Source organism: Paraphaeosphaeria sporulosa (assembly GCF_001642045.1).
Source record: "Paraphaeosphaeria sporulosa strain AP3s5-JAC2a unplaced genomic scaffold CC84scaffold_7, whole genome shotgun sequence".
NCBI classification, from domain to species: Eukaryota; Fungi; Ascomycota; class Dothideomycetes; order Pleosporales; family Didymosphaeriaceae; genus Paraphaeosphaeria; species Paraphaeosphaeria sporulosa.
In genome coordinates, this window is record NW_017253366.1 from 242349 (window position 1) to 269936 (window position 27588).

Here is a 27588-nt window from a genome sequence, read left to right on the forward strand (position 1 = left end):
ATGCCAGTAGTGGCCGGGAGAGCGGTCGGCATGGCTGGCAACCGTTGGCATGAGGTGGAGCGCTTGGGATACTCTGAAGCTGCTCCCGTTTCAGGTGCCGCTTTGGGTCGTGATTCTCACACATTTGAAGCGCAGGAGGCTTCGACAGTCAAGAGATAGCGGCACAACCGTCTCAGCCTGTCAGGCACGAGAGGGCGGGGGCATATGCTAGCAGGCATCGCGTGGTTCGCGCGACGCGGATGTGAGCAGGTCATAATAGGATTGAGGATGTGTGGAGGATCCGAGGCCGATGCTAAGGCACGTGATCTTGTCGTGTTTCACTGTGAACACTCTGCACCTTAGGCATGCAACTGCAGGCACTTCTGAATGAAGCCTATGGCGAGAAGTGGCTCTACAGTTGACTCTGAAAGAGGCCATACCGTGGGACCCTCATCAACAACCTATCGCGGCATCCTGGATATACAGTAAACGCGCGCAAACAAGGATGCCACGTACCCGCTGCTTCGCACAAATATAGGCTAAATCTGCGTCCGAATGGAATGTGCTATTCTGCGCAATGACGAGTGGTGGCTCCTATGAGGAAGCTGAAGCAAAGACTGTCTCCACAGCGGAGACGCTCGAGCGGCGGCCATGATTGATGGGGAACAGAAGCGAACGCCCATGGTGCCGATGTTCGTTTCCTACACTTCTGTTCCCACCGCCAGCCAATTGCCGGACAATTACTCTCTGCCCGCGAGCCCACCGCCATGTTTCAATTCAGTGGTACGTTGCTTCTCCCTGACTGCCCTCAGCGCTTGCTATGCGCCGCGGCATCCACGTCCCCACCACCTGCGGAAGCCACGACCTAGCATGGTTAGCCGCCAGCCTCTTATACCCATCTCCCCAAGCCCTCCACTGCGTCCCTCCAGCACGATATGGCCCCTTGCCAGTCCTCTGCTTCGCTTGGTCCGCGTGTTTCGTGCGATGGGTTGGCAAAACACGTTTCGCCTTGTGCGCTACGCGGGGCACGTGCAGTAGCATCGCTGATTGTGGTTCACCCCTCTAGGCGGCCTTCTCGCAGGTCAACACGACAACGAGAAAGAAAGATCGCCACCAGCACGGCCAATACCTGTGACTTTCCCGTCTTTGCGTCCACCTGAACCCTCGCTGTCGGCACCCCCCCGAACCTGGATCGGTGACTCGGGCCCTGGTGTTGCCGCCCACTTCCTCGGATTAAAAAAGCCAGCTGATGTCAACGTGGACACCTTGGCCATACTGAACGTATCGTTTCAACCAGAGTGCGATTTTGAAACGCTCTTGGAATCTATTTCGAACGATGCAGAATCATATCTTCCACCCAGGTCTTGGTTCGTGGCACCTGATCAAAACACTGCGAAACCAAGCGAACCCGCCACCAAACTCCTTTGCAACGGCAGGAAGGTTCCAGATCACAGCGAGTTCTATGTCCGCGCAAAAGAGATTACTTATAGCAACCAGGATGCATTTGCTAACCTCACGCGAAAGCCAATGGGTGAGAAGGTACCACTACGTCTGGCCCACTTTCGAAAGTTCTGGGAAGGCCTTGACAACATGGCCTACTACTGGGATAACTCTCTTGATGAATATCTTCCTTCAAAAGTGACAGAGAATAATGACAATACCGGCGATTTGAATGTTTCGGACGAAATGGGGAATGCGAATAACTCAAGTTTGCCTCTGTCGGTGTCTCCAGTTGAGGAAGAACCCCGAAAGAAGGTGAAAACAGAACCGGCTATGAATGCGACAGCAACTATGCCCATTGGTCCAGCAGCCTCGAGCAATACCACATTGCCTAATGGCTCTCCCATGTCAGCAAGTAGAGCAATACCAGCCAATGCAGCCCCACCAAAAGCTCCCTGGGAGGTGAACGCAGTAGCTATATCTGAGAGACCTGCTGATCTGAGCAAGGGGTCTTATAAGGGCTACCGTATCGGTAATGGCGCGGAGATGCCCGACCCGTACCGACTCGAGACTGTACGTGCTTTCATGGAACCTATTACCTGGGCGTTTGGAGTTACGTTGGTACCACACCGCCGTCCTCCGGTGCTATTGCTGGAGCATGTGCGTTTCCCTGTTCGCGTGAGTACAGTCGCATGGCGTGGCCCTCAGGATCGAATCCGCGCGCGTCAAGGATGGATGGAAGGCCCCGTCCTTGGTGTGCAATGTAGAGCAGAAACCGGGTTCGGTTCAAGCGGGGACTTGCAAGCCGAATCCATCCTGGATACTGTCCGCGAGCTAGGTGGACTACTTTTGCTCGCTCAGGAAAGGGCAAGGGAGGGGAAGACCGAGAAAAGGAGCGGTGAAGGCAAGTGGTGGACGATGAGGCATCGCTGGGGAGGCGGCCCAGGTGGGGAAGTGGGCGAAGGCAAGGGTGCAAGTGACGCGCCAGCTCCAGACCAAGTGCCCAAGGCAGACCAAAGCATGGCTGGAAGGTCCCGCGACGGGTCCAAGATTCGGCGGAAACCGACACCAGCAGAAATCTGGAAGACCCTGAAACCTGGGAATCCACTGTGGGATCCAAAGGTGGTCTATGAAGCGGTCGGCAAAGATCGTAAATCCGCTTGGGATGATGTAGGTCCTTGTGAGGGAGAGCTTGTTGACCAGGTTGCTGACCACCCCCTAGGTCTTTTTAGTGTCGTCATTGAACCATCATATCAGCGTTCTGAAGCTACGGGTGCATCCAGACTACCTTCGATTCTTGGCCGACGGCACTCTCCCTCAGAACCAAGCTGATCTGGCATGGTCTTCACCAAAGCTGCAGAGGACTCGATGGTTTGATTTGTTCAACATTGATGATCGCACAGAAGCCATGCGGGGTATCTGGGGCATCATGAATTACCTCATGCGAGCTCAAGATGAGCAAGATGTACCCATGGCGGATACCTGAATATATTTGATCTGTCTAGATATGCCAAGCGAAGGTATGAAGGGCAGAAAATCGTCTCCTCGTCCTTGACTCGCCCCGACGACTGTGTCTTTGGTTGACATGGCAGGAATTGGGATGGATCGTAATCCTACATGCGATAGACCAATCAGAGATACATTCACACGGTGTGCGAACATGCACATAGATGCGTGGTTGATCAGCGACCGTATGCCAGCTCTACTTATGAAATTCAGGTTGATATGCTCTCCCAGTGACTTGCATAACGCGGCACGGCACGGCACGGCCGTCCTACCGAGCCGGTTTACCAGTAAAGCGGCGAAAGCTTTCCGAGCCTTGGCTTGTACGACTGGACCAGCGTCACACGGTAGGGATATATCAATCTATCAACTCCTGCAAAACCTCCGGGAATATGTACCATGGTGATAGAACCACCGCTGTGTGATGCTCGATCGACTGACTTTGAAAAAAGGTTTACTATTTAGCTGTCAGAAGTACCCGCCGGATGCTTCCCAGGCGGATCAAGACAGACTCCCAACGCTGTCGACATCTTATCACTGCTCTGCTCTGCGCACACTCTTTTATCACACGGCAGCATTGTATGGTGCGCGACGGAGGTGGTGTCCGAGATCAGAAAGCTAATTGGTACAGCCCACGTCTCACTTGTCTTACTTGCGCACATGTGAGCCACTTCTCGAACATAGCCTGCCGCTTTTGCCTTTCCAATCAACTGAGCCGACGGAATCGAGATGCCCAACCATACACAGCTCTCACCAATGCGCAACCGAGGCTTCGGATAGCGCGTGCTAGACAGGCGACGCGCGGAGGTAGTGTCACTGATCTGTCAATCAATCGAAGAGGATTCTAGACAGGACAAACAGGAACATCGCACTAGCTTGAACTGTCCAGGTCTGGCTTCACGATCCTGAAGCATTTTGGTCGTCTCGAGCCAAAGGCATGTCCAGCCTAGACAGGGTGACAGCATACCACGTTGCTCAGCACGAAGAGGCTAGCAGTTGGGGCAGAATGCTGCCGAAGTCTTACAGTCACTGAACTGCAACCCTAAGGGTGGCGTCGAGGGCGTCGAAACAAGATTTCCTCGGGAGGCTAGATGACTCGAACTAATTTGCTCTCAGCTGTGTCTCGCAAAACGGTCGCTCTGCGTTGCGCCTTGAATGCCTAAGACTAGGGGCCGCAGGTGCGACCATTCACCCAGGACCAGGTATGGGGATTAGGCTACCTGAAGTTATGTACCTTTTCACGTCAAGTCCCGCTGATGCTACGTGGATAACGATAGACCTTTCCGATAACGGACCGTTTGTCTGAATCTGCGACTTAAAGCAACAAGAGACCCCACATTAACCCTCAAGGAAGCGGCAGCATGCCTTACGGCTTAATGATGCCTATAGAGGCGATTGCCAAGGATCAGGTCTCTGATGTTCCTCTAAAGACGCCTCTTCACGTTGGAGTAACCGTGGCTTCGAGGCTACGACGGAGGGAGAGGCGGTCAAAATTTTGACTCGGCCGCATCACAGGTGGCCCTAGGCATCTTTTTCATATCATATATAAAGCTTGCAGTTGCGTAAATACAATCGCAAAATTCTTGCAGCACATCGTGAGTTTCTTTCACAGGAACGACCCTTTTTGTTTTTACAGTACTCACATCTACTTTTGTCTGTTTGTCCTCATCTCCGATACTCCCACGATTCGGGTACTACTACATATCCCTCCATTCTTTAGCGATCCACCCATCCCACGATATCACGTTGGTACAGCACAATTTCTTCGCCGAAAAATCGTCCTCACGGCAGGTTGAATTGGCAAGCATTTGCCTATTTACCTAAGAAGGAGGGTACTTCATCAAACGCTCAGAATCAAGCAGTTGCGTCAAGTCCTCCTCCTCTGACAACAGCACCTGGAAATATGGTCGGCCATCTCTTCGCAACAATCCTAATCTTCCTTCCACTGGTATACGCCACGGAAAAGCTTGACAAGACAGTGAATCAAGACCTCGTCTCACGTCTCAAGCTTGCAGCCACTGTCTACGATAGACACCAGATACTCGCCAAAGACGAAGACTGGATCTACGACTTCAACTCCGCGCAGCCAACCGACTCCTACAAACCAGGGAGCGTCAAGAACGCCAATGCAGCGACCTTTCCTGCTATGGTTGGCCATGGCATGACCGTTGCCCAACTCAATCTTGGTCCTTGTGCCATGCTGCCGGTCCACTATCATCCTCGCGCAACGAACATGGTGATTGCCATCACGGGCAACACTACAACGTGGATGGTCAATGAGAATGGTGTGAGAACTGTTTCGACGACGCTAACGCCAGGGAAAATGACAATCTTCCCTTTGGGCAGCATCCACTGCATGCAGAACAACGGTGCGTTACATCCCAGGACCGGGGCCTATGTCGATTGTCAACTCTAATGACGTTAATAAGGCTGCGATGACGCGTATCTCATCAGCGCGCTCAACTCCGAGGACACCGGCACGATGAACATCGCTGGCGGTCTGTGGAGTATACGTGATGATATGATACGGGCTGCCTTTGGCAATCCCGCCATGGACGTCCAAACCACGGGTAAGAATATTCCGGAGGTGGGCACCGGCTCTACCTACGGCAGTGACGAGTGTATGAAGAGGTGCGGCATGAGCAAGGGGAAGACTTGATTAGGTGTATCATCGGTGTTGGTGGCGACAATATTCGACGTGATTTTGGTCATTGGGTGACATTCGTTCACTTCTGGTGGCGTTACTGTGCAATCTGGCGTCTGGATCGGCATTCCAATGAGGGGTGGACCTCAAAGAAAAGGCACATATAACAAGTTGTGATCTTGTGCTGTTTGTTCATTCTCCGGTTACGCTTCTGAGTATATTGCCTGACGTGCCAGCGGTGCTGCTTCACTGATTTGATGGAAGCATGCTCGCGATGGCGGACGCTAAGTACTTGCGCGCTCACGCAACGTGGCTTTGAGTCTCTCGATGTGCTCTTCCAGCGTACTGTTTGTCTTGACGTTGCTAATCACCACGGTTTTGTCTCTGCTCTTCAAGCCTTTGACGATGTTCACGTCGGATTTTGGTACTTCGAGAGCCTCGTATATGTTAGGTATACATCGAGCGCAAGTCTCTCAGCAGCTGCTTGCCTCCGCTAAGACCTCTATGACTGCTTTGTTTGCCTCTCCTTCCTTCGCGCGCGCTGCAACACACACGTCGATACCATTCTCGGATATCCCCGAGACACCTTCTCTGTTTGCGCTGACGCCCGGTTTTACTCGGCAAAGTAGCTGAATAGAGCCGGTGGATGTCTTTGATCCTTTGGTGGTAACGAAGCGGACAGCTGGGGACAGCATGGGTAAGCGGTTCGGTGAGCGGTGAAAGAGGAAGGTCAGCGGACTTGTCTGGGCAGACTGTGTGGGGAGGAGATTGCTCGGCGATGAACCGGCAGCACACAATTATCTGATTGACACGATGAAATTAGGGCAAGGCTGTGCCGATCGCAACCGCGGAGCACGAGCCACATGCGAGATAAGACCAGAGCTGGGGAATCTTGAGCAATCTGCTCGTATTGAAGATCAACCGCTTTGCATCTATGTAGTCTGTGAAGATCGCTACCCGAGCAGACTCTCAATCCTTCCATCTCCATGTTTCATGGTGCTTCCACCGCCGATGGCGGCCACAGCCATAGGCCACTCCTCGGCGCCCAACCTCGGTTCAGCCGCATGAAGGCACTAGCGGGGCCGTCAGATAAACCGCCGTCTACACCTGTACTTAGGGGAAATTCCGACCTCACGACTTCCCCTAAGTACAGGTCTTCGCGACGAGAAGAGATTTCAGAGGATACACTTACCTAAGAGATGGCGCAGCCCACAGCGATAAAAGGCGCGTGGTGCGCCCTTTCGCACCACTCTGTCACACGCGCCATTTTCCCATCTCTCACTCTTTCCCAATTCGATCCGCGAGCCGTTTGGTATACATAGCCGAAAAGGGTGTGGTTGCAATAATTGCGTTGCCTCATTGCGCATATACATACGTAGGCGAACACGAGGTATACAAAGTCCGGAGTAGGTGAATGCCTTGTTTTCCATGCCGGTGTCGCAGATGGAGTCCACTCCATCTGCTGATTCCTTTGTCCCAACCGCGATCGTAAAGTTTCTCGACTTTCAACACACAGCGCTAACATGCACGTGAAGCTCTCATACACCAACATGACGTCCGCACCGCAGATACAGCCCAAATTCCTCCCTAACCGCCACGACTTGGGTGTTGTGGCGGTCGGCTTCAGCGGCGGCCAGGTGAGCAGCGCGGTCTCCTTACTTCGCAGCTGCAGCTAACGCAGGATAGCCGAAAGCCGGCGTCGACGCAGCCCCTCAAGCTCTCATCCAACATGGCCTAATCCAGCAATTGGAGGATGAGCTCGAGTTCAAAGTCAGCTTCGATGGCGAGGTGCACGACTATTCTAAATTCATGCCCGCGGAGGACCCAGACTACCGAGGAATGAAGAAGCCCAAATTCGTCAGCGCCACCACACAAGCAGTCAGCGAGCAGGTTTACAACCATGCCAAGAGCGGTAAGCTCGTTCTTACCCTCGGAGGCGACCATTCCATTGCCATAGGCACTGTTTCTGGAACAGCAAGAGCAATCCGGGAACGCCTCGACAAGGAAATCGCAGTCATCTGGGTTGATGCACACGCGGATATCAACACGCCCGAGACGTCGGACAGCGGAAACATTCACGGCATGCCTGTAGCATTCTTGACGGGCCTCGCAAAGGAAGAGAGAGAGGACACATTCGGGTGGCTCAAGGAGCACCACCGATTGAGCACGAAGAAGATCGTGTACATCGGCTTGAGGGACGTGGACAGGGGCGAGAAGAAGATTCTGAAGGAGCATGGCATCAAGGCGTTCTCGATGCACGACATTGACCGGTAAGCTCAGAAGAACCCCTGTACTACGAAAGGGTTTTAGTAATTCGAGAACGCAGGCACGGTATCGGCAAGGTCATGGACATGGCTCTGGGCTGGATTGGCAGTGATACGCCCATCCACCTGTCATTCGATGTGGATGCGCTGGACCCGATGTGGGCGCCGAGCACGGGCACGCCTGTGCGAGGAGGCTTGACCCTGCGCGAGGGAGACTTCATTGCTGAGTGCGTGGCTGAGACGGGCTCTTTGGTCGCTCTCGATCTCGTTGAGGTCAATCCGAGTCTGGACGAGCAAGGTGCGAGCGATACCGTTAGGGCCGGTTGCAGCATTGTTCGATGCGCACTCGGTGATACTCTTTTGTAGAGTGCTGCCTATGTCAGGGAGATGTTCAACGTTGGAAGTCGGTGTTTGGCATAGACATTCTTTCCAGCAAGGCGATACCTAGGGCAGCCAATAGTCAGTTGCCCCACCCTCGGGGCTTGGACACGAACATGAATCGGAAGCAATGCTTATTCAAGGGCTCTCTTTGAAAGTAATCACACTTACGAGGAGGCATCTGACCTGCTAGTGCTCCAGTGTGCTTATACAGCCCAAGGAGCAATCCTCGCTGCAGCCAATTGGCTTTCACCTTTGGTAGGGCGTCGGAAGGAACCCCCACTGCATTCCGAAAGAGCGGAACTCCTTCCCATCTCACTCTGCAACGAGCGATGGTTAGCTCCATTGATCAGCTTGGACGCAGCAATTATGTGTGAACGGCGCTCGCAGGCGTTTGCGCCGGCCATATGCACCGAACCTCACCGGTGTTACGCTGTCGCGATGCGTACGTCATTTTCGCGCCTTCCGCAACGCTCCGCCGTGGCAGGCCGGCGAAAATGATGAAAATGAAGCAGCTCCACCTCAGCGTCGCAGCGCTTATAGATAAGAAGAGATCCCTTGGTTGAGCATAATCGCGCCTTTAATCGCATCAACACCATGCAGCCATCTGCGCGCCTAGCGCAGCTGCCCTCCGAACTACGACTGCTATCTCGGAACTCCGTGCGGACAGCGAGGCCGTTGTCCTCAATAAGCCACCAACTGTTCGTCGCACAAGCCGTCGCTGGCTCACGCCTTCGATGTGGCGGCATCTTGCAGCAGAGGAGAGCCATGACTATAAGTCAATTGGACTCTGGCCGAGATGGTGAGTGACCGTACGAACGATTACAAGGCGCAATGGCTCTCTTGCAGAGGTTTCTAAGGCTGATCGCGTTTCAAACAGAGCGCGAACGAGTCGTCATACTGGGTAGCGGGTGGGCCGGATACACGGTTGCACGAGGGCTCGACCCCAAGAAGTACCAGGCCGTCGTTGTGTCGCCGCGATCGTACTTTGCATTCACGCCTTTGCTTGCCTCTACATCGGTGGGAACTCTTGAATTTCGAACCGCGATGGAGCCAATACGCACCAGGAGGACACACGTCGACTTCTTCCAAGGGTGGGCAGACCAGGTTGACTTCAAGAACAAGAAGATCACAATTGAAGAGGCAGTGGAAGAACGGGCGCAATCCACGGCTGGGGTAGAGGAAAGAGATGCTGGGGAGTCGAAAGAGCACAGACATGAGAGGAGAGAGGTGGAAGTGCAGAAAGGCAAACTGTTCGATCTCACTTACGACAAGTTGATCGTTACTGTGGGCTGTTACAGCCAGACGTTTGGCACGCCTGGAGTGAAGGAGCATGCGTGAGTCATCTCAACACTGGTTGATGTCAGAGCTGACCGGTTACCAGGATGTTCCTGAAAGACGTAGGCGATGCACGCAAGATCCGGAACCGCATTCTGGCATGCTTCGAAACCGCAGCTTTACCGACAACTACCGATGAGCAGCGCAAGCAACTTCTAAATTTTGCTATCGTTGGCGGAGGGCCCACCGGCATTGAGTTCTCCGCCGAGCTACATGATATCATCACGGAAGACCTGGCACGCATCTATCCTGAATTAGTTAAGTTCTCCAAAATCACGGTATACGATGTCGCAAAGAAGGTACTCCCCATGTTCGACGAGAAGCTAGCCCAATACGCCATGGATACCTTCGCACGTGAAGGTATCGATATCAAAACAGATCACCATGTGGAAGAACTGCGCCCAGGCGCTCCTGACGAGAATGTCTCTTCGAAAGATGACCACTTGGTGTACACTCTTAAGGTCAAAGAAGGAGGCGCTCTCGGCGTCGGTATGGTGGTCTGGAGTATGTTTTAGTCTCGAGGCAGCACGGAATTCTGCTAATTAGAACCCAGGCACCGGACTGATGCAGAACCCATTTGTAGCCAACGCGCTCAGCCACGTTCACGAGATCCCCAACGACTTCAGACGACTCGAAGGGCCATCCAACGATCCCGGAAACCTCCACTGGTGTGTAAAGATCGACGAGAAGACAGGCTCGGTGGTGACCGACACACGCCTTCGTTTGAAACTTGTCGCCGATACCAAAGAAGACACCAAGCCAGAGGCCATTCTGGACGATGTTTTCGTCCTCGGCGATTGTGCCATCATGGAAGGAACCCAATATCCTGCAACGGCACAAGTTGCCGCCCAAAAAGCTAGCTGGTTGGCTAAGCGCCTCAACAAAGGTGATATCGAGAAGACGAGCGGCTTCGCATGGAGGAACATGGGCGTGATGGCGTACATAGGCAATTGGAATGCACTGCTTCAGGGCGGCGGAAACACCGGTGGTATTTCTGGACGACTTGCGTGGATCGTTTGGCGTGGAGCATACCTCACCAAGAGCGTGAGCTGGAGGAACAAAATCCTAATTCCTGTCTATTGGTAAGTGCGTTAGGTTGCTCGAAGAAACTTTGCCGACAGGGTCTAGGGCGATCAATTGGCTGTTTGGGCGGGACGTTAGTCGCTTCTAGTAAGTTTGATCGATTAATAGAGAATGGTGCAGCTAGATTTGGCATCTTGAGCGTTATAGAGACCGGGTGAGTGGCTAGAAGGAGTATTTATGTAAGATCTTGTATGTATCTTCATGTACATGTCTTGATCGGTGTCTACCTTTAAGAGATACTATTGCTTAAAGCACGTCTTTGGAGTCATCATGAAAACAGCGAAGACTTCCCTTTCGAGGAATTCCTGAGTCGACTTTTCGGATATTTAGGCGAGGTGTTTTCACGCGCCGCGAAAAAAGGTGGATGGACGTTCTTGTCTGGCTGCACAACCCTTTCATCTGGCGCCTCGTCACTGGAAGATCGTAGGGTTGAGTCTTTTCTCATTCAAGCGAATACGAGGCTGGCGCCCTACGCCGCCGCATTGGCAACAACAGGCTGCCAATCATACACACGAACCTGTGTGGCACGCACTCGGCCCAAGACCAGGAAGATAAACGAAGAGTTCAGCTCGTAGCCTTGCGATTCGTATTGATGGCTAGGCAGCGCATATGCATCTACTTTCGCGACAACCTCACCGGATCATCCGTATACAAGCTTCTGGGTATTCCATGTTTATTGGAGATCGAAACGCTGTCACGATGTATGCCGCATTATTGGGGATATCCGTATTGTTGGGGCAGTTGGCAGCAGCTCTGCAGTTACACCAGCCTCGTGCCACGTCTGTCAACCAGCTTTTTCCTGCAGAGGGATGGACACCCAAACCGACTTCTGCACCGAAATCACCACTAGAGCTACTCCGAAGACAGGATGATCCTGGGCTGTGCGGGTATCTTGAAGGAGACCCAGGTTCGCCGATCATCCTCGCCAGTATCTCCAGCGGCGAAAAAGCTGACCCAGCACAGAATACCCTCTCTACTGCGACCCCGGCTGGAACTGCATGTACGACGATGAATATGCATGGTTTGGATGCTGTACCGGCACTGCAATCACGGACTGCGATGTGTACACTGCTTGTGTGAACAGCAAATCCATCGATGAATGCCTCTCCAGCTCGGAATGCTATGACAATGCTTTAGTTACGGGCTGGTGCGTCACCCACTTTTATCCCTCACGCAAATGAAACGACTGACAGAGGCCAGTGTCGAGGATTACGCGCCCTACTGCGCAACGCTGTACAGTGTCATCTCCGGCAGCACCTATGGCCACTATGGGTGCGCGAACAGGAAGACGAGCTACGAAGTCATGTTTACAGTCAGTGGAGAGGATGAGAGCTCGTTTGAGCTGGAGACGGAGACGGATATAGCGTCTTTCACCGGTTTGTCTTTGAGTAGGTCGGGTGCTGCGTCTACCAGTGAAGAGAGCGGTTCTATGAGTACGGAGACAGGGTCGAGCAGCACGGAGATGGTACAGACGACTGGGAGCGAGACGAATCTAAAGACGACTATAAGTGAGACGAGTGCAGGGACGACAGGAGTGGCGCCGACGTTTCTGCAGAGTGGGGTTCCAGGCACGACGGCTTCCTCTGGGAGAGCCGAGATGACGGCTGGAATGGACATCGGGATAGCAGGGTTGGTTGGTGTTCTTGGGCTGTTACTATGACGAGGAGATGACTGGTGAGGCAGGTCCGACATGCCTTACATGATCAAAGTTTGAAGGGTGCTCACCTAGAATTCTGAGTGCCTTGAGTCACGCCAGATCACACTTTGCAATGACCGAGGGACTTGAGATTTCGGTGTCATGTATTTTGAGTGTTCTCCCTGCCTGCTGGTCTAATTACGGACACAGGACAGGGAAGCCGCAATCTTGAGCATACCTCCCAAGTTGACCCTGTGTCACCTTCGCTCGATCTTCTTCACCTCTCGACATCGTTAGTCTGCTATTGTTAGCGCAACATCAATTGTACGCTATTCCTATCGCTATCAACAAGATGCACACAAGCTTCAATATCGTTGCCGCCCTCCTGTTTGCGCACGCAAACTCCGGCCTAAGCAGCTATCCACCATGCGGAGACACGAACTGTCTGGATTAGGAATCGATGCCATCAGGTGAGCATGCCACCCTGTGATATCATGGTCTGGAATGACTAACAACCTTAGCCACTTCTGTCATTGGAGAGATCCTCAACCACATGTCGCCAACGACGGTCAAAGTCGAGACAGCTACGAAGACCATTGCTGCGATGGCTCCCGAAGCCCCGGCGGCTAGTATGCATGCCTCTGTCGCCACTGACTTCTCAGCCTCCTTCACCGGCGACGTCACAGCAAACTACGAAGAAGCAGGATGGGCCAACATTACGATTCTCGACGACGCAGGATTCTGGTATAACCAAGGCTGTTTTGTCAGCGAGTCTAGCAACAAGTCAGCCATGGGTGACATCCTACATGTCAGCTCGAAACTCGTAAGTTCTGTCTTTGACATCATATACGGTTTCCTGACAGTATATTAGGTGCGATGGAGCGACAAGATGGACGTCCGGCTCTGCCGCCAGCACTGCGCCTACTACGCCCCTGACGAGGGCCATGAGTATTTCGGCATCGCTAATGGCCAAGAGTGCTATTGTGGGAACTTCATCTCTAATCATGTAAGTGAAGAGCAACAACGCAGGCTCGTGGGTCGTACAAATCCAGGTACCCAGCACTGCATGGAGGATCGCACAACAGAAGTCCTAGATATTTGATATATGGTACTGATTACGCACTCCACAGGCGCGTCGAGTCGATCAATCGAACTGTCACTTATGGTGTCCCCCGCGTGAAGACAGGGGAGACGATAAGTTTCTCTGCGGTGGGAAGGGAAGGTACGTCGACAAGATGGATCACAGGATTGCGTCGAGCTAACATGAGCAGCATGATTGTATACGGGAGACGCAAATGGAACATGGCACTGCAAACCTCCGAAGATAGCGAGCCTGGGTACCGACCTCCGCGTCCCCATATTCAGAGCAGCCCCGCGCGTCGCAATGAGTGGCGTGATCACGTTGGTTTGAGCCATCTGTTGTATTGGATGTCTCCTGGATCAATTATTGCGTTCTTCATTCAGTGGTGGTGGTCTTGCGGTCATCCCTTTTGTTGGGTGTGGTCCGCTTCGCTGAAAGGATTTCTTGGATCATGGGTGATAGCAGGCATTATTGGGATGCTCTCAATGGTATTTTACTGGGGCTGTGTGTCCGCTACACGCCCTCCAGACCTTATACTCCAGCGTGCAGCGTTTGCTGAGCGTGCCCACCGGATTGGTGCGCCCATCCCTGGCCCGGATTTCATTCACTGAGAGGAGCTCGGTTCTTATTGATAGATAAAAACCACTGAAGCACTTCCATTAGAGCTCCTTTTTATATGAACGCAAGTATCGCCGATACAGTGTTGAACCCTCATAGCAACCCAAGTCACCTCGAGTTGGACTATCGAGGACTCGGCAAGGCCTCATTTCATAGCTGATTTTGAAAATGCCACGAGGGGGTCCCTGTGCCATGGTCTCCAGATCCGAGACACATATGGCCAGGCCAAAGTTCTGAACACCCTGTCTTATCCAAGGAGCAATACAGTACCCGAACATCTGGACCAGCAGTTCAGCTCTGCAGCCCTCACGGTTGGTATCCTAGTTGACAGACCGTGCCTTCCATAGTGCAGTAGGGCATCTGGATCGGCTCCGCACCAATGCCCCTCGCCACAAGTCTTTCTCTCATCTCGCTCAATCTCGGTGCAGCGTCGATCTGGCTTCTATTCCTCCCCATTGAATCCTTGGCGCCACTCCAGAGGATCTCCGCAACAGCCGACCCCCGCGGCCAGATCATGCGGTCGACGTTGGTGGGGTCTGTCTGCTCGGCCCACATGTGTGCCTCGCCACCGATGACGAGGTGTTGGGCGTCTGCGGGCACGCCTCCGAGTGGGTCGTACGAATAGGCGAGGCGCCAGTTATGGAAGGGCGCGCAGTAGTCTTCGTAGGGGTAGTATTGGGCGCTCACGGAGGGGTCGAAGTTAAGCCACTGTCCTTTGCCGCAGTCGAGATACTGGGGTGGGTTAGTGATGTGGAGTGCTTGCGTGCGAGCGTGGGGAGACTCTTTTGACCAGATGTAGGGAATACACTGGCCGGATGTACTCAGGCTATGGGAGTGTAACGTGAATGGTAAATAAGATTGTTTCTCACCCAGTACTTGTAGTTTCCTACAAGCGCCTTATGGCCTTTTGCTACGATCTGCGCAACTGCCTCGTCGCTCTGCCACGACTGGACGATCACATCGGAGCCAAGAGTAAGGTTCCAGTCCAGCAGCATTTCTTCCCATACAACGGGAGTCAAGCCTGCAGCGCGTATTTGGTCGTGGTTTCTGTCGATAAACTTTTGCATAAACGGTTGTAAGATAGTGGAGTCGTTTGAGTTGACGGTATCGTCTTTCAAGTACGAATTCTTGTTCACTTCGTCGCCGCCCGTATGGAAATACGAGGAGAAGGGCAGTATGCGTGGGAGCAGGTCGTCAAAGAGCTTCTTGAGAAAATCCTCGACTTTGGTTGAGTTGAGCTTCAGTGTGCCGCATGGTGGCTCCGCGCAATATGTATCCCAGTCTGGCTGTATGTTGTAGGCTGCTATGAGCTCTGGGTGGCTCAACGCGATGGAAGAGGTATGACCCGGCATGTCGATTTCGGTGATGAGCTCCACGCCCTGAATCGAGGCATAATATTGAAGATTCGCAAAGTCGTCTGTAGTGTACACTAGATCTGGCCTGTAAGCACCCTTCGCTGAGAGCTCGGGAAGCGCGGGAATCTCGAGAGGCCAGGACTGTGCATCTGTGATGTGCAAATGAAAGCGGTTCATCTTATTGTACGCCACTGCATCAATGGTACGTTCGATGTCCTTGACAGAGAAATAGTTTCTCGAGACGTCGAGGTTTATGCCGCGATGCTGGAATACAGGTATATCGAAAATGATCACAGGAGCCAGTGGCGTGTATGCACCGCCGTCAGAATGCTTATAGAACAGCTGCGTGAACGTCACCAACCCCCTGACGATCCCCAAGCTGGAATTTGCTGTGATGCTGACGTTGCCGCCTTCACTCAACTCAAGTGCATATGACTCATCAACAGTGCCGGCGAGGGGCTTTGCAATGTCTCCAGGGTCATCTTGGAGAACTTCCACGCGGACGTTGGAGATATAGGTGCGATTCTCTGTGCTCGGTTCTGTCCAGTTCCTAGGGTGGAACTTCCAAGGTACAAAATTCTTCTTGAAGAGTGTTTGCTTCGCAGAATATATCGCCTGATCGATCATCTCGTCCCCTGTTGGCGCTTCGCTGTAGCGCTTCAGCCGTGTGCGGTCCCCTTCATACTGTGTGGTTGCGTATGCGTTAGAGTTTGTTCTGAAGTCGAGATCGTAATTCGGCTGAACTTTGAGAGTGCCTACATCGCCTGCGCCAGCCCAGTCAAATGATGTGTCTTTGGAAATCCACAAGACGGTTTCCCCGTGCGTATATGAGGTAGGTATTGGCCATATTGCCGATGCTAGAGATGTAAAAAGAGGAAATAGTAAGAGAGTAATCATCGTTCAGTGACACTGCAAAGAGAAACACGAACAAGCAGGAGGAAAACTTTTAGAAGTCTTGCAAGCGGGCTTTTACGGGGAATAGAGGGGACGCGTCAAGCGCGTGAGGGGCAGGACTGGAATGTCGGACTAGCGCAGGCATGTACAGCACTTTCCCCGGGCCAATGCTTTTGTATCTCTGTAGGTAGATTGTTTGTATTCGAGCGTCGCAAGTGTATCGAGCAGGTCGTTGCCCCAGCCTGTGGTTGGCTGCTAAGCTTATGGCCAGCTTCCGGCGGACTTCTGACGTAGTGATACTGCAGCGTCGGAAAGGTTACATGTAAAGAGCATACGGCTAAAGGTGCTCTAATGACGACTTTGACAATGTAGCGAGGACAGGATGCAGCGTTCGTTGGATAGTCGAACGTTGAGCTTCCAGTAGTGTCATATGAGTCAGCAGATCTTGGCGAGTGATCCTAATTTTGCATTGCAAGAGCTGCGATCTTCTCATATCTGCTACCATCTACGTCCATCTACCAAAAGGTTGATCTTGTCGATTCTGCCTGATTTGGCCGACGGGAGTCGGAGGCGTGTTCATCCGCATGTTCTCCACCCTCTTCCCATGCCACGACGATTCCCCGCATTCTGTCAGGGGTGCTTTGCAATTAGCCAGTCAATGCCGTTGCAAACAAGCGCCCAATACCCGTTTGGGCTTCGCCCATAACATACGCCGAGGTGTGCGTCGTGCGCATATGATAGTTGCTCAAGAGCACCACCAGTTTGCGTTGGCATCAACGGCTTCGCGTGCCCGACTATTCCGTCCCGCCTTTAGTGCTACCTCAGAGATCATCCCAAGACCACCTATTTCATCAAGCGGTGCAGCCTCCGAGCAATCAGTGACTGTGCGCATCCCGAGTGTCCCGCACTAACGAACAAGTGCTAGGTGCATCCCAGTCAAGCAGGTGCCTCGGTTCCTTTGTTCTCACCTCACTGTCCTCTTTTAACTTGTGCATTCCTACAGTGGAGTGAATACCAGGACCCCAACCGGTCTCTGACCATAACTCACCATGTTTGAATACCACGGAACCACCATCACGACGCCGCAACTGCTTGGCGGCCTTCTCATTCTCTTTATTGGCTACAGAGTCGTTGCCAGGTTCTCCTACGATGCGAAGCTTCGCAAGCTGGGTGCGCGAGCACCTATTCGCAGGACATGGCTTCCCTTGGAACTCGATCTGGCCTACAAGATCGTGAAAGCTGCAATCGACGACAAGATGTATGAGTTCTGGCTGAACACTTTCCAGACTTACTCTCGTAACGGCTGCTACACAATCGAAACTGGAATAGGCGAGCGGGTAGTTATGACGGCTGATCCTGAGAACATCAAAGCGATCCTGGCCACTCAATTCAAGGAATATGGCAAGGGAGAGCAGTTTCACGCGGACTGGGATGATTTTCTTGGAGATGGTGGGTATCCGAAAGTAAGGGGAGCGGCCGACCGAAAGCTAACGAGTACTAGGTATCTTCAATACTGATGGACAACTCTGGCACAACTCGCGACAGTTGATTCGCCCGCAGTTCATCAAAGACAGATTGAGCGATATTGAGATCTTCGAAGAGCATGTGCAGAAGCTCATGGTCAAGTTGGGCCAAGGGGAAGTGGACATGATGGACATGTTCTTCAGGTTTACTCTTGACGCCGCCACTCACTTCTTGCTCGGTAGCGACATCGGCAGCATCGACCAACCTCAGACAGCTTTCGCTGATGCCTTCACCCGAGTTCAACACATCCAGAGCTTGATAGCAAGAGTCGGGTAAGTAAAGCTGGCTTTAGTTGCTCCAGATACCGCTGACCTCGCCCTTGTAGTCCCTTGAACAAGTTCATACCCCGCAAGCGTATGGGCTTCTACTCCTCCCTCAATGTCTTGGACAACTTTGTGAACATGTACATTGAAAAAGCACTCGCTCTCTCCCCTAGCGAGCTTGAGGAAAAGAGCAAGCACGACTCTGGTTACACGTTTCTGCATGCGATTGCTGGGTACACACGCGACAGGAAAGTGTTGCGCGACCAGCTGGTCTCTATTTTGCTTGCTGGTCGCGATACTACGGCTTGCACCTTGACCTGGGTCATCTATGAGTTGTCTCGCCAACCTCACATAATCGCAAAGCTACGCCAGGAGATCATCGATACAGTGGGCTTGGACCGACAGCCGTCTTACCAGGACCTGAAGGATATGAAGTACCTTGGACACATCATCAACGAAGCTCTACGTCTCTACCCAGTTGTTCCGTACAACGTTCGCTTTTCACTTCAGGATACTACACTACCAGTTGGTGGAGGACCCGACGGCACTCAGCCCATCGCCGTGCCGAAGAACACACCCATCGGCTACTCGACACTAATCATGCAGCGTCGTCCTGATTTGTACCCGCCCCCGGAGACGGGCTTTCCTGCTGTGGATAAATTTGTTCCCGAACGATGGGACAGCTGGACTCCGAAAAGCTGGACATACGTGCCGTTCAATGGTGGGCCGAGGATCTGCATTGGGCAGCAGTTTGCTCTTACAGAGATGGGATACACGATTGTCAGACTGTTCCAGAGATTTGAGACGGTGGAAAATCTGATGGGAGATGAAGTTGCAGGGATGCATGCTGATATTGTGCTGCAGCCGTCGAACAAGATCAAGGTGCTATTTAAGTAGAATGACCATGAATGGAAGATGAAAAGTTGGCCTACAATGCTGCTGGTGTCGAGTTGATGATGTTTGGATATCTCTATCCTAGAGAATATAGGGTGCTTTCCGAAGACCGATTTCGGACTTGTAATCATAATCGTACAGCTGTGCTCACTTCCGCTTCAATTTTGGACTTAGTGTTTCATTACGTCAACGTCAACATCACCTCGGAACGGTTCCGCCAGTCGGAAGCTGCACCTTGAGCTTTGAATGTCGATTGCATCCCAAGAGACAGTCATCACTACACAACACCATGCCTTTCCTTCAAATCGGGTATAAGAAGATCCATTATACGGATCTAAAGCCTGAAAGTAGCGATGCTCGCGAAACGTTTGTCTTCATTCACGGCCTGGGCTCATCGCAGGACTACTACCATGCGGTCGCATCAGGTCTACAAGCTCACAACTTCCGCTGTATCACCTTTGACACCACCGGCGCGGGAAGATCCCCCTATACGCAGATTGAACAAAGCATCCAAAGCCTCTCCGATGACGTTATCGGCATATTGGACGCGCTCGGGGTGTCAAAAGCTATAGTGGTAGGCCATTCAATGGGGGGGTAAGTCAGTCCACAACTCCGTATAATTCATACATCTTACTCGTTCCTAGTATTGTCGGAGCTCACCTCGCCGCCGAGCGCAACGATCGCGTTGTGGCCGCCGTCCTCATCGGTCCTGTATACCCGAATCCAGCAGTTGTTCCCGTCTTCGAGAAACGAATACAAACGGTGGAGAAAGAAGGCATGGAACCCATGGCGAACACGATACCGAACGCCGCAGTTGGAAAGCAGGCGTCGCCACTCGCGAAGGGCTTCATCCGCGAGCTGCTCCTGGGGCAAGACCCAGCGGGGTACTGTTCCAACTGCCGGGTCATTATCAACGCGAAGCCACCTGCCTACGAAAAGATCGCTATCCCAATACTCATCCTAGCGGGCGAGGAGGATAAATCCGCACCACTGGAAGGCTGCCAGAAAATGTTCAACGAGATCGGTACTGGCGAGAAGAAGCTGGAGGTCATGAAGGGCATAGGGCACTGGCATGCGCTTGAAGCGTTTGAACAGGTGGGGCAGCACATCTTGTCATTCTACCACGACATTCAGTGAGGTTCAGATTTGGTGGGACGTGTAACAAGCACATGTCCTTGAGCCCACGAGCGACTGGCAGTTCCGCACGGACATGCAGAGGTCGCAGTAGCTCCTCGTGATGGCCACTGGTGGCGGTATTGGATGGTCACTGGCGCCCCTGCATCTGTACAGCTGCATTAGACAGCTTGGCGTGCTCTCGCACTATCGCCACAGTTTCCGCGCAGGCAAGCAGAAGGCAAGGGTCGTTCGCTCTATTATTGCTTTAGCCTCTCACAGCCCTCACTCTCGATTAAGGTTGTTGCGCAATACGCACGCCCTCGATGTCATCCTCTTCGTATGAGCTACACCCGTGATTGCGTATTTCCGAAGCCGTGGCACCTGGGCCCCATTGCGCCTGGCGTAGCATCTGGAGTCAGTGGTACTCGCACCCAAGTCCTCTAGGGCCTTGCGACTCGCTTCAACATGCCGGTCGATGCCCGGTGACTTGGCCCGACATCGCTACGCGCCGTGATTCGGTCCATCCCGCTGTCCGTGCGTTTGCGGTGTGAGGGTGTGGGCGGGAAACGAGGCTGCACATCGTTATTCGCACGCCCCTCACTCACAGGGTGCATCACCAGCCCAGCCAAATGATGCTCGTTCCTGATCCTGGGGCCTGGCTTCCGCCCCCATAGCAAGCATGTGAAAATCGACATCATACTCAGCCCCTCTGTGCTCCCTCAGGCATGCAGCCCTCTTGACATATGAAGGCTTTCAGTCGTTGCCCGCTTTCAGTTCACGCGTTCTTTCATCGTCTTTTCCGCTGCGGGTCCGCTAACCTGTTGTGTTTCCGAAGCGGATCCCAGCCCTCTCACATCTGAGGCGGTGAACTGCAGAGCGTCTAAACCCACCAGTCACTGTTCCTAGTCCAACGCTGCCGTCACGCATCGCCCGCCTAGTGACCTGGGCCTAGCCGCGCCCTCCACTGAACTAGGGGATCATCGTCTGTGCTATCCGAGGCTTTTCCATTTATACTGTGTTGAGGCACCTCCGACGCAGACCGCACTTTGCGCGCCATTGCTGCTGCTGGGTCCAGCGCTTTGAAATCTTCTTGCTCATTGTGTGCGCAGAGCAACGCTTCGCCTTTCTTTCTTCTTGTTCACGAACCTTTGTTCCATTGTCAGACGAGTCCCATTTCCACGGTTGTCCCAAGGTTCGCGCCCTAGTGTACCAGCTAGACTGGAATCCCCTTTACCGTGACATGGCACTGACGAGTGGTTCAGAACATGCTCCCCACATTCCAATAACGATTTCTTTGGCTGTTTTGATCTGCTGCCTTTCCTCCTTGGCTGGACTTTCCTTCCCTTTTCGGCCCATCTGTCGCCACCATGGACCGGACAGACAGTGCCTTCCACGAAACCTTTCGCGTGGTACCATCCGATACTGCACCAAACACGACTCGCAAAAGCAAGACTGCCTCTGGAGACCAGGAATATCGCCATAAATTCGGCAGCTTCCATCTCAAAAATCAAAACTCTACTACACACCCGGCCCCAGAGAGACCGAATGCTACCCCTCGAAGATCCACAGAACCACGCCGCAAATCCATCACAACAACCTCATCGAACTCCACAAAATCCCGTCGACGCGGCCATGGCTCCGCCCCCTCCTCCCGTCGGACATCTTGCACCGTCATCGACCCTTCCAGACCAACACGCCACTACCGAATCAACAGCTCCCAGACATGTCCTACCCTCAACCGCGACATCGACGACGTGCTCGCACTTCATTTCCGGTCCTGCAGCTTGTTCCAGAATTCCACATATCAACCGAGTCTCCCAAGCCCCACCATGTCCGCATATGGCCCAAGCGTAACCGCGGAGATTGGCGCCACACCAGGGCCCCAAACGCAAGCGAGCACGCGCGAGTCGGGGTCGCCGGTGCAGGATGAGAAAACAGGGCCTACGACCGATATTGGAGAAGATACGATTATGCACTGGATGTCACCCTCGACGCGTAAGATTCAGTACGCCAAGATTGATCGGGCGAACACTGGGATCAGGGGCCTTTTGCGGAGATTCATACCGCGATGCGTATCTGGGCCGGGATCGCAGCGTTTCTATGAGGAGGAGAAGTCGGATGCGGGATCTGTCCGTCGGTATCGGATGGATCTGTCGGGCGAGGAGGAGGAGGAGGAGGAGGAGGAGGAGGACCTGAAGAGCACGTCGGGCCTGAAGATGCAGCGGCGGAAGCTGGCGAGGTCGACGACGCAAAGGGGTGAGACTGGGAAGAAGGTTTTTGGATGCTTCTAAGGCGGAGGACGATGACGATTCACGGCCTTGACATTTTGCGCTGCATGATACCCATGGTATGTTTTCTTTGTTTGGGGAGCTTGCATGATACCTTGATGGTTTGTTTGAATGTTTAATACTAGATACGTGAGCGCGTCGTTACATAGCAATGAGAGCATTGACGTTAGTTGGAATCATCCATTTTAAGGGGCCTTATGGCATTCTGCGCTTCACGAGGAGGGCTAGATATGTGGTCGAAATAGCCTCGAGGGCCTTACAATTCGAGTATGTACATACGAATACTTGTCCAATATGCCACACCATCACGGATAGACACTCAGTGTGCTTTGTCCATGCACCCTCTGTCTGTTGAGGAGTAAGCCGGCGTTTTGCCTGGAAGCGTACGCATTGAGCTGCTGCTTTTCCCTTTCGATATGTCGCAACATCGTTCCTCCGGTAGGCTCATAGCTTCGCTTCCTCTTTGAGCGTTCCGACCTTGAGCTTCTCTCCATACTTTTTCAATACGCTCTCGTTGTGGTACTGCGATCCAGTTAGCCTCTACCCGCTGCCGATAGCTTGCTGGCAGCATACCTTCCAGAACTGCTTGCTGGCATCCTTTCCACCAACCCTCTTCAATATCTTTGCGCCACCGGGATGCTCGTCAACAAAGCTCTCCAGCGCGTAAACACCGCCATCGATTATGATGTACAGGCCCTTGTCGACATCTTTGTGCTCGGCCACCTGCTTTGCGGTGAAGGACTCCGACATCGTGGGTACTAGCGGGACTGGTAGCGGTCGGGTATTGGATGCGGGTTGCTGGGTGTCGCGGTAGACTTCAGGGTCAGATCGCGCAAAAGCAGACGCAGAGGAAAGACGTATAAATATGGTTGGAGTGGAGAATGCGGGGACGGGAAGGAGATTATGGGATTGAATCGCGAACGGCCTGTTCGGTGGTGATGGCAGACGCCGTTCTACCTCGGCTTAATGGTAAGTTGACTTTCGGCGGAGTCGTGATTGGTCGGCGTGCGGCAGGGTGCACGTGCCGTATCGTTAGCTTCGGAGAGAGATGCTCTAGTCTGGCAACACCAGCTCTCCCAACGGCACCTCAACAGTGATTATGCGCCTGCAACGGTATTCTTGATCATCTATCTCAAGGCAAATCTAATCATGGGCATGCCCGGCAGGACTTGAAGGCTCCTTTGGGCGATGTAAGCCATTTTGCTACAATGATACAGCACATGCGTCTTTTTGATACAGTTCTCCCACGTTGCTAATGCGCAGGTGTCTGCCCCTTCTGCACCGCCGTCGACTGTATTGCATCACCATAGCACGCTATGGACCTTGTACGATGCTGGGTCGTTTGACCTGTTGAATACCTCAACAAGGATTGCCCGAACCTGATATTCGAAGAACCAGCCTGGGGTTACAAGACACTACTTTCGCTTTCTACCGCCAATTGCAGATTTCACTCGTTGAGTATACCATGGTTCTATCGAAGGGTATACATCAGATGTACTCACCGTTAACACGGTGGTTAATATGACAGAGAGCGTCAGCGGAGTCGGCTTCGTAACAAGGACTCTGGCGGCCCCGACCGCAAATGACGTTCACAAGTTGCGGCAATCTCTCGGTTCAAAGATCCACGTCGCTGGCGGCTGATGTTGCACTTCATTTCTGTGCAGAGCGCGAAGAAGCGTATGGCACGTTCAAATTGCAAATATGCCTTCGACCTCATCGCCCGCTCTAGTTCCCATGCACACTGCAGCCATCAGCCGAGGACCTGAGTTCAAGCCTCTATAGTATGCCATTTTACAAAGGAACAAAGCAGCCAGAAGCACCCTACGGATCTTGGGCCTAGATTCTGAAGTCTGCAGTGTTGCGCGACCTTTAGAGATACGAATTTAGTATGTGTGAAGACAACGTAGTGCATATCCCAGCCCAGGAACTCAAAAGTATAGCCACGTACCAACATCTAGCGAATATGGTGCGGCCTACCTCGCAACGCGCCCACTCCGCTGACAGCGCGCGTGCAGCGCGCCATCCAGCTTGGTCCTCCCCATGATGTCATGCGCGAACTTCCAAGGTCGCACAGCAACACCATCCACGGCCTCGCCGCAGCGCATGTCCGTATATTGTCCACTCGCTGCCCGCATTGCGCACTCGCTTCAGCCTTGTCACGATTAACGACTAACGATCCAATACAATACCTAATTATTACGAACACACCCTACAAGACCCATATCCAATCACACACGAACCTGCCTGCCTACCTGCATCCTGCACCACCACCTCCGCTCAGATATCCTACATACCACTAAGCGTGCATTGAATCTCTGGAGGAAACATGTGTCTCTTCACCACCAAACCAACCCGCACATACCACGACTCGGTCGTCGACCCGCCGCGCCACTCGTCCCGCTACTCGGCGCACACCGCAGGCCGGATGAGCATGCCTGCGAACAAGCGCTCGAGCTATCGGCGGTCGACAGAGTACGTTCTCTCGCCCGTCCCCGCTTCCTTCCTATCATCGTAGGAAGCAAGAATTGACACGTGAAAAAGGTACGTCGACTATGAAATCGAGCCGCGGCGCAGCAGCCGGGTCATTGAGTATGTGGAGCCGGCGGGGGCAAGAAGGAGTAGAAGCGTGGTTAGGGAGCGGGATGTGGATTACTACCGGGGGAGCAGGGGGAGTCTGGGGGAGAGGGATGTGGTGAGAAGGAGTGTGAGCCGGGTGCGGTATTAGAGATGGTGCGATTGGGGTTGGCGTTGAGTGGTGGATAAGGACGCACGGGCACCGAAAATATTGGAGTGAGGAGGGAGCTTTGGAAGGTGCTCTTGACGAAGATGGAAATTGCATAGTCATCCATCGTGTGTGGGACGCAAAATTGCATAGCATGGCGTGCGGCAGTCGCGTGCACTTCGATTAAGTGGGATCTACCACATCTACAAAGCGCTCCAGATATCTTCCCGAATCGTCTTCCTACTTCAACTGCGTGGGCTCCTTCACCTCCTCCTCCGCAACCTCCTTGTCGTCCGTGAACAACGTCTCCTGCGCAGACCACAGCTCCGAATACAAACCTGCACGATCGACCAGCTGCTCGTGCGTCCCGCTCTCTGCTACGCTGCCCTCTTTGAGACAAATGATGAGATCGGAGTCGTATATGGTGCGTAAGCGATGCGCGACGAAGACGGATGTGCGCTTCTTTTCTTTGAGGATGGAGTTTATGTGCGAGAGGAGGGCTTGCTCGGTGTGTGTGTCTAGCGCTGAGGTCTGTGAATAGTATTAGTTTAGGCTGAAAGAAGAGAAGTGCGAGGAGAACGAACCGCTTCGTCAAAGAACAGCAGAGGCGGGTCCTTGAGAATAAGCCGCGACACCGCAAGCCGCTGCTTCTCGCCGCCAGAAATCATCATACCCCGCTCGCCCACCATGGTGTTGTACCCATCCGGAAAATTGGCGATGGTGTCGTGCACGTGAGCGCGCCGCGCCGCTTCCATGACCTGCGCATCCGTCGCCTCCAGGTTCCCGTACTTGATGTTGTGCCCGATGGTATCATTGAAGAGCGGCGTGTCCTGGGGCACCACACCGATGGCCTTGCGCAGGCTCTCCAGGCTGACGTCGCGGATGTCCTGCCCGTCGATGAGAATGCGACCCTCCTGCACGTCGTAGTAGCGGAACAGCAGGCGGAGGATGGTGGATTTTCCGCAGCCGCTGGGACCGACGATGGCGACCTTCTTGCCCGCGGGGATGGTCAGATTGAGGTTCTTGAGAATGGGGCGGTCGGGTCGGTAGCCGAAGGTGACGTTTTCGAATTTGAGCTCGCCCGAGCTGAGGAGGAGGGGCTTCGCGTTGGGCTTGTCTGTAACCTTAAGCTCAACCTTTTGGAGGTTGAAGAGGGTCTCCATGTCGAGGAGGCTCTGCCTTAGCTCGCGGTAGACGGAGCCGAGGAAGTTGAGCGGGACGGAGAGCTGGAAAACGAGCTGGTTGACCATGACAAGGTCGCCGACGGTCAGGCTGCCGTTCGCTACGCCGTCTGCAGCGAGATACATCATGGCGGTCAAGGCGCTGGAGAAGATCAAGTTTTGGCCGGAGTTGAGGAGGGCGAGGGAAGTAGCGACCTTGATGGAAGCCTTTTCGTAGCCGAGAAGCGCGTTGTTGTATTTTGCGACTTCGTACTTCTCGTTGTTGAAGTATTTGACGGCTTCGTAGTTGATGAGGGAGTCGACTGCGACGGTTGCTGCTTTGTTGTCTGCGGCGTTGGCTTGCTTGCGGAACTTTGTTCTCCAGGCGGTGGTCAGGATGGTAAAGGCCGTGTATGCGACCATGGTAGTGCCGGTAATGAAGGCAAATTTCGCACCATAGTTGTAAGTCTGATAGGGTGAGCGGAGACGTAGGGGAGATGAAGGGTCTACACACCAGAATTCCACAGACAAGAGAGATCTCCAAAGCAGTCGGCAGCACATGAAAGACCATGGACGTCAGCAAGAAGCTGATACCCTTGGTTCCACGATCAATGGCTCGGGTCAAGCCACCAGTCTGTCGCGACAGATGGAAACTCTGATCCAGCCTGAGCAGATGTTCGTAGACCTTGCAAGCAACCGACCTGATGGCTTTCTGGGCGACACTGGCGAAGACTGCATTGCGCACTTCTTGGAACATGGTCGCGCCGATCCGGGTCGCACCGTCTGCATGCTTTAGTCACTGAGACATGGCGTGCAGGTGTCATGCTTACAGGCTACAATCATGCTTCCAGCGACTGTCCAAGCCGTGCCCCCCAATGCAGCGAAGTCAATGTTCATTGAGTCGACAATGCTCTTGAAGTAGAAGGGCACCTGGACGTTGAGCACTTTGGCGCCCACCAGCAGCGCCACGCTCAAGCCCACGCGGAACCTTGTGCCCATGTTGTCCTTGGGCCACAGGTAATGCGACATCTCCTTGATGATGGCCCAGTCTGCCTTGCGCTGCTCCTTGTTGGTCACCGTCTGCTCGGCCAGCAAGGTGGTCGGCTGCGCAGGCTGGGCTGCTTTGGTCTTGTGTACCGCAGCCTTGGAGCCTGGGGCGGGAGCTCCCTGGGGGGAGGCTGTCCGCTGGCCATGGACATGCTTTCTGTGGAGGGCGCTCGAGGGGAAGACGCGTGCGGAGAGGTAGGCGTGCTGCGGGCGGAGGTGGTGGAGGGACGGCCGGCAGGCGGCGCGGGCAAGCGGAGGTATCAGCATGGCGACTTCACATGCTCAGCCGTCCGCAGCTGGAGGCGAGGGAAGCAGGCATTCGCGTGCGTCGGGACGTGCAGGCGAGCCTCGAAGCAACTGG

The 27588-nt window shown here is 53.5% G+C and overlaps 12 protein-coding genes across 12 annotated transcripts; 9 read left to right on the plus strand and 3 right to left on the minus strand.

Moving 5' to 3' along the window:
• Nucleotides 1-680: 680 nt before the first annotated feature.
• CC84DRAFT_1165706 (uncharacterized protein) lies at nt 681-3068 on the plus strand. Its single transcript, XM_018178780.1, has 3 exons — nt 681-762; nt 1046-2589; nt 2642-3068. Exons 1-3 carry the CDS (start codon nt 747-749, stop codon nt 2903-2905), a joined length of 1824 nt encoding a protein of 607 aa, XP_018033841.1. The 5' UTR covers nt 681-746; the 3' UTR covers nt 2906-3068.
• Nucleotides 3069-4540: 1472 nt separating this feature from the next.
• Nucleotides 4541-5581, plus strand: CC84DRAFT_1206848 (RmlC-like cupin; the record flags this gene model as incomplete). Its single annotated transcript, XM_018182061.1, has 2 exons — nt 4541-5291; nt 5352-5581. The coding sequence occupies exons 1-2, from the start codon at nt 4826-4828 to the stop codon at nt 5579-5581; spliced, it is 696 nt and encodes a 231-aa protein (XP_018033842.1). The 5' UTR covers nt 4541-4825.
• Nucleotides 5582-6828: 1247 nt separating this feature from the next.
• CC84DRAFT_1165709 (Ureohydrolase) lies at nt 6829-8267 on the plus strand. Its single transcript, XM_018178781.1, has 4 exons — nt 6829-6972; nt 7102-7203; nt 7253-7836; nt 7893-8267. Exons 2-4 carry the CDS (start codon nt 7117-7119, stop codon nt 8194-8196), a joined length of 975 nt encoding a protein of 324 aa, XP_018033843.1. The 5' UTR covers nt 6829-6972; nt 7102-7116; the 3' UTR covers nt 8197-8267.
• A 775-nt stretch (nt 8268-9042) lies between these two features.
• CC84DRAFT_1096047 (uncharacterized protein) lies at nt 9043-10717 on the plus strand (the record flags this gene model as incomplete). The annotated part of the gene is made up of 4 exons (XM_018174644.1): nt 9043-9545; nt 9593-10050; nt 10100-10628; nt 10675-10717. 4 exons carry the CDS (start codon nt 9043-9045, stop codon nt 10715-10717), a joined length of 1533 nt encoding a protein of 510 aa, XP_018033844.1.
• Nucleotides 10718-10973: 256 nt separating this feature from the next.
• CC84DRAFT_841506 (uncharacterized protein) lies at nt 10974-12507 on the plus strand. The gene is made up of 3 exons (XM_018187624.1): nt 10974-11536; nt 11593-11776; nt 11830-12507. Exons 1-3 carry the CDS (start codon nt 11239-11241, stop codon nt 12287-12289), a joined length of 942 nt encoding a protein of 313 aa, XP_018033845.1. The 5' UTR covers nt 10974-11238; the 3' UTR covers nt 12290-12507.
• Nucleotides 12508-14114, plus strand: CC84DRAFT_841092 (uncharacterized protein). The gene is made up of 5 exons (XM_018187621.1): nt 12508-12735; nt 12787-13088; nt 13137-13271; nt 13396-13487; nt 13537-14114. The coding sequence occupies exons 1-5, from the start codon at nt 12726-12728 to the stop codon at nt 13955-13957; spliced, it is 960 nt and encodes a 319-aa protein (XP_018033846.1). The 5' UTR covers nt 12508-12725; the 3' UTR covers nt 13958-14114.
• A 156-nt stretch (nt 14115-14270) lies between these two features.
• CC84DRAFT_1095194 (uncharacterized protein) lies at nt 14271-16216 on the minus strand (the record flags this gene model as incomplete). Its single annotated transcript, XM_018174605.1, has 2 exons — nt 14271-14696; nt 14834-16216. 2 exons carry the CDS (start codon nt 16214-16216, stop codon nt 14271-14273), a joined length of 1809 nt encoding a protein of 602 aa, XP_018033847.1.
• Nucleotides 16217-17091: 875 nt separating this feature from the next.
• On the plus strand, nt 17092-19040 carry CC84DRAFT_841096 (cytochrome P450). Its single transcript, XM_018187622.1, has 3 exons — nt 17092-17662; nt 17715-18009; nt 18063-19040. The coding sequence occupies exons 1-3, from the start codon at nt 17263-17265 to the stop codon at nt 18895-18897; spliced, it is 1530 nt and encodes a 509-aa protein (XP_018033848.1). The 5' UTR covers nt 17092-17262; the 3' UTR covers nt 18898-19040.
• A 143-nt stretch (nt 19041-19183) lies between these two features.
• Nucleotides 19184-20031, plus strand: CC84DRAFT_1177498 (alpha/beta-hydrolase; the record flags this gene model as incomplete). Its single annotated transcript, XM_018180287.1, has 2 exons — nt 19184-19488; nt 19539-20031. 2 exons carry the CDS (start codon nt 19184-19186, stop codon nt 20029-20031), a joined length of 798 nt encoding a protein of 265 aa, XP_018033849.1.
• A 1225-nt stretch (nt 20032-21256) lies between these two features.
• CC84DRAFT_841413 (uncharacterized protein) lies at nt 21257-22493 on the plus strand. The gene has a single exon (XM_018187623.1). It carries the CDS (start codon nt 21378-21380, stop codon nt 22299-22301), a length of 924 nt encoding a protein of 307 aa, XP_018033850.1. The 5' UTR covers nt 21257-21377; the 3' UTR covers nt 22302-22493.
• A 249-nt stretch (nt 22494-22742) lies between these two features.
• CC84DRAFT_1197236 (cytochrome b5) lies at nt 22743-23048 on the minus strand (the record flags this gene model as incomplete). The annotated part of the gene is made up of 2 exons (XM_018181510.1): nt 22743-22820; nt 22872-23048. The coding sequence occupies 2 exons, from the start codon at nt 23046-23048 to the stop codon at nt 22743-22745; spliced, it is 255 nt and encodes an 84-aa protein (XP_018033851.1).
• A 2212-nt stretch (nt 23049-25260) lies between these two features.
• CC84DRAFT_1218806 (P-loop containing nucleoside triphosphate hydrolase protein) lies at nt 25261-27494 on the minus strand (the record flags this gene model as incomplete). Its single annotated transcript, XM_018183033.1, has 4 exons — nt 25261-25551; nt 25605-26648; nt 26695-26963; nt 27011-27494. The coding sequence occupies 4 exons, from the start codon at nt 27492-27494 to the stop codon at nt 25261-25263; spliced, it is 2088 nt and encodes a 695-aa protein (XP_018033852.1).
• Nucleotides 27495-27588: the final 94 nt, after the last annotated feature.